Source organism: Ictidomys tridecemlineatus, chromosome 5 (genome assembly GCF_052094955.1).
Source record: "Ictidomys tridecemlineatus isolate mIctTri1 chromosome 5, mIctTri1.hap1, whole genome shotgun sequence".
Taxonomy (NCBI): domain Eukaryota; kingdom Metazoa; phylum Chordata; class Mammalia; order Rodentia; family Sciuridae; genus Ictidomys; species Ictidomys tridecemlineatus.
The window spans coordinates 12,986,039-12,998,276 of NC_135481.1; the positions used below are offsets into that span (position 1 = coordinate 12,986,039).

Sequence of the window (12,238 nt, forward strand, 5' to 3'; positions counted from 1 at the left end):
TGGTCTATACCCAAAGGACTTTAAAATAGCATACTATAGGGACACAGCCACATCAATGTTCACAGCAGCACAATTCACATGTCATGTTGTCATGTGTAACTGATTAGAACAAATAAATTAAAAAAAATTTTTTAAAGACTATATTGGCTCAGTAGACAAGTCTGCCAAACACATTCACTATGAAAAACACATAATTATGAACTGATTTGTGTAAATCTGCTCTACAGCTGTCTTTCCCCACTCAACTCAGCCTCAGGAGAAGAGCAATTAGAAGTATCAAGAATGCTTAATTAAGAAAGACATGGAGATAAGGGTAAAGAATTATGCCTAAAATACAAAACAATGTTGATAGTACAGATCTAAATAATCTGAGAGGACAAAGAATCATATGTCCATCCTGAAACAAAGAGAAAGAGGGAGAACCCTAGGAGGCTCTTGATATTGAGTCTTTCATCCACACTTCAATATTTGCTAACCTGCCTCAATGTCCATAATATTGCTGAGGTGGAAATGAAAAAAAATAAGTGCACATACTGCAAAGATGGTATACAAAGAACAAGTCACTTGGCAATTGAGTAAACCTAGGTGACAACACAATCTACATCAAAATTAGCAGACACACGCTAAAAGAAAAAAAACAGTGGCTTGGGATTTTTTCTTAGGACACAGATAATCAAACTAAGGTTATTAATAGATATTTTCTGAAAAAAAATAAATTTGGAATGCAATGAAACAAAGTCAGGCAAGTCTCTTTCTTAGAGAACTTCTTAAAGCCGATAATATGCTAACGTGCACTGTGCACCTAAAAAGAAGGGGCCACATTTGCATGATTCACTTAGATCAGCAGCCATATCAAAATATTGAAGTACATGAAAAAGGGAATTTATTTTAAAAAGAGCTACTTTGGAAGGTACAACATTAACATAAATAACTGCATACAAAACTTTCTAGGAGCCTCATATCCCTCCAAAGTTTGATACTTTATCTTCACAACAACTCTATGACACAGAGCAATTATGATTTTTTTTATTTGAAGAAAAATGAAATATAGAAATATTAATCAAATTGCCAAAGGTCACATGGTTGAAAGTAGTCAAGCCAGTATTTAGACTCCGACAGTCTGGCTCCTGCAGCCAAGTTCTTAATCATTGCACTATGTCATTCACTTAATGAAGTCCTTACCATGCATTCCAAAATAAATTGTTAGTTGGATATTAAGCAAGAATGAAAAATAAGCATGATAATTAATTTAAATAGAAGGCAAAATTTATAAATTTACAAAAATCTTCAAGGAAATTGGAGATGGGAGTAGATAGTAAAAATTGAAATTATAATTATGAAGTCTACAGTTATGATAATGCACAGTTCCATAATTAATAAAATTAAGAAGCATTTCAAGCAAAAGGTAGGTATCTCAATTTCCTAATCCACATTTAGGAAAACAATATGGCAAACACTTTGAAAATGTTCTCACCGTGATTCTCTTCATATCTAGCTGGCGTAGCTGCATCATATTCTGAAGGACAGTGTGTTTGTACCATGACTCTTGAGCTATTGGGTTGCCATCAAAAGTGATGTCTGATAGGGAAGTAGAGTCAGCAAGACAGGAAACACTGTCAAAACTACAGGAGAGACAAACCACTGGATTATTCTGAGACCTTCAAATAATGCTTTTGTAATAGACTTTTAAAAGAACAACTTTAGAATTATAGAAAAATTGAGAACAAAGTATAAAGAGTTCTTATATACTCCACACTCAATTTTCCCTATTATTAACATCTTGTATTAGAACAGTACACTTGTTACAATTAATGAGCCAATATTAATACAGTTGTACTAACTAAAGTCCAAATTTAATCCAGATTTCCTTAGTTTTTACTTAGTATTCTTTCTCTGTCCCAGGAACCCATCCAGGATACATTATATTTAGTCATCACGTTTCTTTAAGCTCCCCTTGATTGTGACAGTTCTCAGAATTTTAATATTTTCAATAGCCTTGACAATTTTAAGAATATTTGTCAGCTATTTTGTAGGATGCCTTCTATTAGGATTTGTTGGATATCTTTCTCATGACTACACTAGGGTTAAGGAACCTATGCTAACATGACTTACCACTGTTGATAATTTGCCTTGATCATCTGGCTCAGGCCATTTTTTTCAGGTTTCCCCAATGTAAAGTTAGTATTCTTTTCCCTTTTTTCATACTGAACACTTTGAAAGGAAGTCACTATATGATGTGCAGCCCACACTTAGGAAAGAGCTAAGTATTTCCCCCTCCTTGAGGTTGTAGTATCTAGGAATAATTTAGAATTTTTCTTTTTTGTACTTGGGGGTGCATTTATTTATATTAGTTTAGACTTATGTGTATTTATTTTATGCTTTGAGTTACTGATCAATACCACTTTACTTATTTTCTTGTTCTAATTGTTCCAGCTTCGGCCATTTTGGAAATTCTTTCTATTGGCTCCTATATGTTCCTTGACCAGCAATATGGATTATTATTACTAGTAGTAGTACTTCCTTAATTTCTAGTTCTACAATGTTTTTTAGATTGAAATATTTCCTGCCTTGTTCCTAGACTCTACCATTTCTCCAAGGAACTATGGCTCTATTTATTGGAAAAGATATTAGAAACAAAGATCTAGGGGCTCCAGATATACTTTTTGCTAACCTAGTATCATTTCTTTTAGGCCCTCTCAGCTGAGAGAAAGAAAAAAATTACACACACACACACATAATATATATTATATAATATATATCATAGGTATATTTATTTATATATATATAAATATCTTAACATTTCTCTTTATAACCATCTATATCTATATTAAGCTAATTCATGACAATTCATAGTGATATCTTCAAATCTAAATTACTACCGAATGGATCATTTTAGCCTACTGCCCTTGCTTGTCTGAAAATTCCTACTGCAACAAGGAGAAATCTGGTTTCAACTATCTGCTACCTATTTACTTAATTATTCAATTCCAGTATATCTGAATAGAGGTATCAGAATTTATAAACTGTATTCACAATAGAAAATAATTTTATCAACTTAAATACAATGATTAAGTATAATTCCTTTTACATTGAGTCTCAAAGATTCACTTCCAATGTTATATAAGCCAGTGCCTCTGTCCCCCACCCCTTCAGGGAGATTTCTTCATACATTTAAAAATCTATAGTTAGATTTTCTTGCTATAATTTGCATTCCTTTCAAGGATCTTCCAAGCTCCTAAATAATAAAATTTTTAAAAATTTGCACACATTGAGGTTCATGATTTATCACTGTAATGTTCTACAGGTTTTGACAAATGCATAATGTCATATATCCACCATTAAAGTATCATATAGGATAGTCTTCATGCCCCCCCCAAATGGTTTATCCATTCAATTCTCCTCCTGTTCACTCCAATTCCTGGAAATCCCTGATCTTTTTACTGTCTCTATAATTTTGAAATTTAAGAAATGTCAAATAATTGGAATTAAATACTACTAGAATTTAGTCTTTTCATATTGACTTTTTTCATTTAGTTGTATGCATTTAATGTGCATTCATCCATGTCTTTTCATGGCTTCATTGCTAATGTTTTTATCAATGAGAAATATTGCATTGTATGAATGTAGCACAGTTTCTTATTCACTTATTAAGAGCATCTTGGTTGATTTCTTTTTTTGGTGAAAATGAATAAAATTGCTATAAGTATTTGTCAGCAGCTTTTTAAATGGGCATGTTTTAATTTCAATTGAGTAAACACCTATGAGTGCAATTTCTGGATTATATAGTAAGATGGTTTATTTTAGCTGTGTAAGAAACTATCAAAACTATCAAACTGTCTTCCAAAATGGCTATTCCATCCTGCATTCTTATAAGTGTCCTATTTTTCACCAGCATATGGTATTTGTCAGTGTTTTTGGATGTTCTTCCAATAGGTGTATAGTGGTATCTCATTTTAATGTGCAATTCCCTTACAATGAAGGATATTGAGCTATTTCATATGTATAATGTGCCATCTGTATGTGGTTTTCAGCTCTTTTGCCCATTTTTAATTGGATTCTTTGTTTTATATTATTGGTTCTTTTAGTTTTATATAACAGTAGAATCTATTTTGACATAATTATAAAAGCATGAAATACACCTTATTCTAATTCAGTCCCCAATACCTCTTCTTCCCCTTCCCTCTCACAACTCCTGTTACCTTGCCTCTAGTGATCTTTCTGTAATTTACCAATAGTTTTTATTAATTAATTTCTTGTGGGTGTACATGATGGTGAGACTCAATGTGTTATATTCATGTGTATATATATTTATGTCAGATTCATTTAACTGTCTTTCCTCTTCCCATTGCCCCTCCTTTCTCTTCATTTCCCTTTGTCTAATCTACTGAATTTTTTTTAATATGGCCCCTTCCTCTTACTATTAGCTTCTACTTATCAGTGAAAATATTCAACCATTGGATGGGGAAATTGGCTTATTTCACTTAGCATGACAGTTACCAGATCCATTCATTTATCAGCAAATGTCATAAAGTCATTCTTCTTTATGGCTGAATAATATTCCATTCTGTATATATACCACATTTTTTCTTATCCATTTATCTGTTGAAGGGCACCTACCTTGGCTCCATAGCCTGCCTAGCTATTATGGAGTGTGCTTCTATGAACATTGATATGGCTGTGTGACTGTAGCATACTGATTTTAAATACTTTGACTATATACCAAGGAATGGGATAACTGGGTCAAATGGTGGTTCCATTCCTAGTGTTCCATACTGCTTTCCGGAGAGGTTGCACCAATTTGCAGACCCACCAACAATTTAGGAATATACTCTTTTCTCACTATCCTCATTAACATTTATTGTTATTTATACTCTTGATAATTGTCATTCTGGATGGAGTGAGAAGAAATCTTGGTGTAGTTTTTTTTTTAACCTCCTTAAAAGTTATTTCTTCAAAATTGATAATAATACCTGATAACCAGATCCATGGTAATAATACATTTTAGATATGAAAGACTTAACTAAAACAATTCCAGAGTGCTACTAGCAGAGGTCACACAGAGGTGAGATGTGGTACTTCCAATGCTGTCTTCTGTGAGATCAGACAAGTTTTCAAAGTATGAGAACTCAAATAGGTGCCATGTATGTTGGCAGATTACCAATGCCTAATGTATTCATGCGAGGCCTGTGAGAGAATACTTAGTGATTAAGTGACCTACATACACCTTATGGCTTTTCCGTAAGGAAAAACACATTTTAAAAGTCTTTTGGGTATTTTCTGAATTGTCTGTAGGAAGTTCTGACTTGTATATAGTTTGATATATGTGTCTACCATTACATCCAGATAATGTTTTATATCAAAATTTATGTTAAGCAAAGTCAAGTTACTTGACCTTAGGTCTGTCAAAGTGTTCCTCAAGTATGTTTTGAGACGCTTTCGTCCATTTTCATAGTGTTTATTCTCAAACTTTGTCACAGGAGAATATACAGGACCTTCAGCAAGGCATATACTTTAGGAAAAAACTTGATATCAGGCAGATAGAGGGTTTCATAAATGGTGGATGGAAGCTCTATATCTTTCCCTTGTGTTTCCATTTGATCCTTCAACAGTGAAGCTTGACTGAAAGCATGTCACAATTAGGCAAGTCACTTCTGTTCATGTCAGCATGGTGCTCCTCTGATGTACTGACTTTAAGCTGTTCCATGGCTAAGGGTACCAGAGCTTTGAGGAACTGTTCTGAAAGTATCTTTAAATTCCTGAATGATGTGCTCCATTGTTGGAACACTTAGGGATTCTTTATAGTAACTTTCAGAGATTAGTTGAGATTCCAGGTTACCCTGATGAGCCCTACGCAATTTTCCAGGGAGGGAGTTTAATCTGAATATCAAGTTTGGTTGCCAAATTTGTTGCTTCCTCAAACCAAAATTCATGAGAAAATTTAATATTTTCCATTACTTCATTGAATGAATAAAGCACTGTGATCAAGCTACAGTGGCAAAGAAGACATCAAAAATTTATCCCTAGAGATTTTTTTCTAAAGGCTCTTGTAAAACATAAGACATTTTAATGAACAACAGTGGTAACAATGTAATCAAAATCTGTTACTGCACTACAGAGCACAAATGCTCGATCAGTTATACCATCTAATATTTGTGTCACTATTTATACAATCTAAAACAAGTGCTTGCAGGAGATCCGCCAAAATTTTGAAAGCATCATGCCTGCCTGTCCATTGAAAACGTCAAACTTCCTTCAGTTCTTTACCCCTTTCTTCACTGTTCTGAAAAAGAACAGAAATTACATTGTCAAGTTCTAAAAGCAATTGTGGTGATGGATGGAAAAAAGAACAAACTTCCTCAATTGTTCCTAATGCAATAGGCACCCCCATTGCAGGCACTGATTTTGTCAACCACATGTTCAAAGCACAGGAAGAGCAGAGTGTGTGAATAGCTTGAGGATATTTTTTATAAAAGTCTAGAAGCAGCAACTTTCATTTTGGAAGAGAATCCACTAGACACAAGTAAACCTGGCCATGACGATACTCCATATTTAGTCCCCACTCTCAGTTATTGTAGTATGAAACTTCACAGCCAAAATTTCTGCATTAGCTTCATAAGACAGGAAGCCCACAAATTCTTCTCAGGCTATGAGTTTCATCTACAAACCTCACCAACACTGGAAGGTGTTCTTCCCTTGCTATGTCCACCACATCCTCAGTGATAATGGAAGAGAAGTGTGAGTCTTTCCCTTCCCTGAGGGTTTCTTCCTGAATGCAGCTCTCACAGATCTCTAACATCTGTTTCTGCTATGTTTTTGAACAGAAAAACTTGTTAGCTGCTGAGGTCTCAAAGCATTTTCTAAGGACCTCTTCACCAAAATTTATCTAGCACTCCAAAAGGGCCTGAAAGTTATCAGGAGTGAAGAGACCTTCTGAGATTTCATCAGCCTCATGCCCATTCAGAGGTGTGTGTGTGTGTGTGTGTGTGTGTGTGTGTGTGTGTGTGTGTATTCCCCATAAGAATCAAAACTTCAAATGAAGACTTTAAGAGTATTCTTTGTTTTCCTTCTCTTTAAGCTCAAAGGTAAAATATCTTCATCTGGCTCATCACCCTATTCTTCTGCACTGGGGTTCTTTCTGAGCATTGCTGTTCTTTTTTGTTTGTTTGTTTGTTTGGTTCCTGTTCATAAGTTCTGTCAATTTTTTTTTCTATTTCAGTGTCCTGATTTCATCTTTACTCAATTCTTTTATTCATTTTTCTGTGTCTACTATGTGGATTGTCAAATGACTGGTAAGATCAAATATCGTTGGTATTGCATTATTAATCAAAAGTTGATTTTGTATCCACTTTGCTGAGAGTCCTATAAGGACTCTCCCAATGACTTCACAAGTATCTACTTCAATTAATTTTGAGAAATAAAATAACACAATCATTCTTTACTTTTCTGATGCCCCCTGTGAAATGTAGAATTCTACAGATCATAGATGTCTTGAAGTGTTTGGCACACAATCGATAATGTTTATTTAGTTGATCAGGTTGTTTTCTTATCATCCAAGTCAGCTCTCCTACAATTCTCCACCCACTTCTAGCATCTGACCAGATCCCCTAGGAAGCTGAAGAAAGCCAGGTCAGATTGCATGCTCTTACACATGCAATTGGGGGCAGTGCTGAAGTTTGGCATCTAGTGCTTCCTTGAGACCTCCTTAGGGCAGCCACCAGCCCATGGGGCACCTATTTGAGTTCTCATACTTTGAAAACTTGTCTGATCTCACAGAAGACAGCATTGGAAGTACCACATTTCACCTCTGTGTTACCTCTGCTAGTAGCACTCTGGAATTGTTTTGGTTAAGTCTTTCATATATAAAATGTATTATTACCATGGATCTGGTTATCAGGTATTGTTATCAATTTTGAAGAAATGACTTTTGAGGTGGTTAAAAAAAACTGCACCAAGGTTTCTTCTCACTCCATCCAGAATGACAATTATCAAGAGTACAAATAACAATAAATGTTGTATGATTCCCTTAAGTATGAAATGACCTTCTTTGTATCTTCTGATTAACTTTGGCTTCAAGTACATTTTATCTGAAATGAGAATAGTAACCCCTGCCTGCTTATGAGATCCATGAGAATGATATATTTTCTTTCATCTTTTCACCTTCAGTCTGTGGATGTCTTTGCCTATGAGGAGAGTCCATTGGAGACAGCAAATTGTTGGGCCTTATTTTGTGTGTAATGATGACCATTGCATTCCAACATCTTTCCTACCCCTATGCTCCCTTCCTTAACCTCCCTCCCCTTTTCCCCTTTGCCCTATCTAAAGTTCATTTAATCCTCCCAACCCCTAACCCTTGTAGCATATTATGAATCAGCACCCTTAAGTCAGAGAAATCATTCAGCATTTGGTTTTTTGGGATTGGCTAATTTCACTTAGCATTATATTCTCCAGCTCCATCCATTTACCTGCAAATGCCATGATTTTATTCTCTTTGATTGCTGAGTAATAGTCCATTATGTATATGTACCACATTTTATATATCCATTCATCTACTGAAGGGCATCTAGATTGGTCCCACAGTTTAGGTATTGTGAATTGTGCTGCTATAAACACTGATGTGGCTGTATCCCTGTAGTAGGCTGTTTTAAAGTCCTTTGGGTATAGATCAAGGAGTAGGATAGCTGGCTCAAATGGTGCTTCAATTCACAGTTTTCCATTTGGAATTTCCATACTGCTTTTCAGAGTGGTTGTACCCAAGGTAGATCTTTCCATCTTCTAAGGTCTTCTATATCTTTTTTTAGCATTCTGTAGTTTTCATTGTAGAGGTCTTTCACCTCTTTTGTTGATTCTCAAGTATTTTTTTATGTTATTGTAAATGGGGTAGTTCTCCCCATTCCCTTTTCAGAGGATTTGTCACTGATATACAGAAATGCCTTTGATTTATGAGTGTTGATTTGTATCCTGCTATTTTGCTGAATTAATTTACTAGTTCTGGTGGAATTTTGGGGGTCTTCTAGGTATAGAATCATATCATCAGCAAATAGTGCTAATTTGGGTTCTTCTTTACCTATCCATATCCCTTTAATTTTTTTCATCTGTCTAATTCCTCTAGCCAGAGTTTCAAGAACTACATTAAGTAGAAGTGGTGAAAGAGAGCATCCTTGTCTTATTCCAGTTTTTAGAGGTAATGCTTTCAGTATTTCTCTGTTTAGAATGATGTTGGCCTGGGGCTTAGCATAGATAGCTTTTATAATGTTGAGATATGTTCCTGTTATCCCTAGATTTTCTAGTGTTTTGAACATGAAGGGTGCTGTATTTTGTCCAATGCTTTTTTTTGCATCTATTGAGGTGATCATATGGTTCTTATCTTTAAGTCTATTGATGTGATGAATTACATTTATTTATTTCCATATGTTGAACCAGCCTTGCATCCCTGGAAGAAACCTCATTTGATTGTGGTATATTGTCTTTTTGATATGTTTTTATATTCAATTTGCCAGAATTTTATTGAGAATTTTTTCATCTATGTTCGTTAGAGATATTGGTCTGAAGTTTTCTTTCCTTGAGGTGTCTTTGGTTTTGGAATCAGGGTGATACTGGCCTCATAAAATGAATTTAGAAGTGCTCCCTCTTTTTCTATTTCCTGAAATAAATTGAAGAGTATTGGTATTAGTTCTTCTTTAAAGGTCTTGTAGAACTTGGCTGTGTATCCATCTGGTCCTGAGCTTTTCTTGGTTAGTAGGCGCTTCTGATGGCATCTTCTATTTCATTGCTTGAAATTGATCTGTTTAAATTGTATATATCATACTGATTCAATTTGGGCAAATCATATGACTCTATAAATTTGTCAATGTCTTTGATATTTTCTGTTTTTTTGGAGTTCAAGTTTTCAAGATAATTTCTAACTATCTTCTGTATTTCTATAGTGTTCTGTAGTGATAGTTCCTTTTTCATCACATATATTAGTAATTTGAGTTTTCTCTCCTTCTCTTCATTAGCATGGCTAATGGTCTGTCAATTTTATTTATTTTTTTCAAAGAATCAACTTTTTGTTCTCTCATTTTTTTCAATTGTTTCTTTTGTTTCAATTTCATTGAATTCAGCTCTGATTTTAATTATTTCCTGTCTTCTACTGCTTTTGGTGTTGATTTGTTCTACTTTTTCTAGGATTTTGAGATATAATGTTAAGTCATTTATTTGTTGACTTTTTCTTCTTTTAAGGAATGAACTCCATGCAATGAACTTTCCTCTTAGAACTGCCTCCATAGTGTCCCAGAGATTTCAATATGTTGTATCTGTGTTCTCATTCACTTCTAAAAATTTTTTAATCTCCTCTTTGATGTCTTCTGTAACCCATTGTTCATTCAGAAGCATATTATTTAGTCTCCAGGTGTTGGAGTAGCTTTTATTTCTTATTTTATCATTGATTTCTAATTTAATTCCATTATGATCTGATAGAATGCAGGGTAGTATTTCTACTTTTTTATATTTGCTAAGAGTTGCTTTGTGTCATAATATATGGTCTGTTTTAGAGAAGGATCCATGTGCTGCTGAGAAGAAAGTATATTCACTCATTGAAGAATGAAATATTCTATATATGTCAGAGTTAAGTTTAAGTTATTGATTGTATCATTGAGTTCTATAGTTTCTTTGTTCAGCTTTTGTTTGGAAGATCTATCCAGTGGTGAAAGAGGTGTGTTAAAGTCACCCCAAATTTTTGTGTCGTGGTCTATTTGACTCTTGAACTTGAAAAGAGTTTCTATGATGAACATAGATGCTCCATTGTTTGGGGCATATATATTTATAATTGTTCAGTCTTTTTGGTATATGGTTCCCTTGAGCAGTATGTAGTGTTCTTCTTTATCCCTTTTGAAGTCCAGACTTTAGCTTTAAGTCTACTTTATTTGATCTGAGGATGCACCTGCTTGCTTCTGCAGTCCATGTAAGTGATATGATTTTCCCCAAACCTTTACCTTCAGTCTGTGGATATCTTTTCCTTTGAGATGAGTTTCTTGGAGGCAGCATATTGTTGGGTCTTTTTTTTTTTTTTTTTTTTTTTTTTTTTTTTTTTTTTTTTGGTCCAATCTGCTAGTCTATGTCTTTTGATTGGTGAATTTAGGCCATTAACATTCAGGGTTATTATTGGGTCATGATTTTTATTCCCAGGCATTTTTGTTTATTTTGGTTTTTAACTTGACTTGATTTCTCTTCTGATTAGTTTTTCCTTTAGTGTAATACCTCCCTCTGTTGATTTTCATCATTGTTTTTCATTTCCCCTTCATGGAATATTTTGCTGAGGATCTTCTTTAGTGCAGGCTTTCTAGCTGTAAATTCTTTTAACTTTTGTTTTTCATGGAAAGTGTTTATTTCATCAACAAATATAAAGCTTAATTTTGCTGGATATAAGATTATTGGTTGGCATCCATTTTCTTTCAGAGGTTGTTATATGTTGTTCCACGATCTCCTGGCTTTGAGGGTCTATGTTGAAAAACTTGTTGAGATCCGAATTGGTCTCCCCCTATATGTGATCTGATTCCTCTCTCTTGCAGCTTTTAATATTCAACTCTTATTATGTATGCTAGGCATTTTCATTATAATGTGCCTTGGTGTAGATCTGTTGTAATTTTGTACATTTGGTGTCTTGTATTTGGTTTTGCAATTCATTCTTCATGCTTGAGAAATTTTCTGATGTTATCTGAAGAAATTGTGCATTCCTTTGGTTTGAAACTCTGTGCCTTCCTCTATCCTAATAACTCTTAGATTTGGTCTTTTGTGGTCCCATAATTCTTGAAGGTTCTGTTCATGGTTTCTTACTATCTTCACTGTGTAGTCAACTTTAATTTCCAGATTGTATACTTTGTCTTCATTATCTGATGTTTTTTCTTACAAGTGATCTAGCCTGTTGATTATGCTTTCTATTGAGTTTTCCATTTGGTTTATTGTTTCCTTCATTTCAAGAATTTCTGACTGTTTTCTTTTTCCAGAGTCTCTATCTCTTTCTTGAAGTAATCTTTTGCTACCTGTATTTGCTCTCTTATCTCTTTGTTGGGGTGATCAATTTTTGCCTGTATTTGCTTATTTAGGTCATTTTTTAATTCACAGATCATTTTAATTATGAGCCTTCTGAACTCCTACTCTGACATTTCATGAACTTCACTGTCCATGGGTTCTGTTATTGTAGTATCCTGGTTTGTTTGGGGCACATTCCTCCCTTGTTTTTTTCATGTTGTCTATGTGTCTT

The 12,238-nt window shown here is 34.3% G+C and overlaps 1 protein-coding gene and 1 pseudogene across 7 annotated transcripts in view; both read right to left on the reverse strand.

Moving 5' to 3' along the window:
- Lrrc49 (leucine rich repeat containing 49) overlaps positions 1-12,238 on the reverse strand; it is a 161,982-nt gene that overhangs the window by 56,713 nt on the left and 93,031 nt on the right. For all 7 annotated transcript variants that reach the window (XM_005316744.5, XM_005316743.5, XM_078049357.1 and 4 more), the window contains one exon: positions 1,475-1,622. In XM_005316744.5, coding sequence (XP_005316801.1) covers positions 1,475-1,622 — 148 coding nt within the window. The remainder of the gene's footprint in view (positions 1-1,474; positions 1,623-12,238) is intronic.
- Positions 2,743-6,388, reverse strand: LOC144377502 (52 kDa repressor of the inhibitor of the protein kinase pseudogene; annotated as a pseudogene).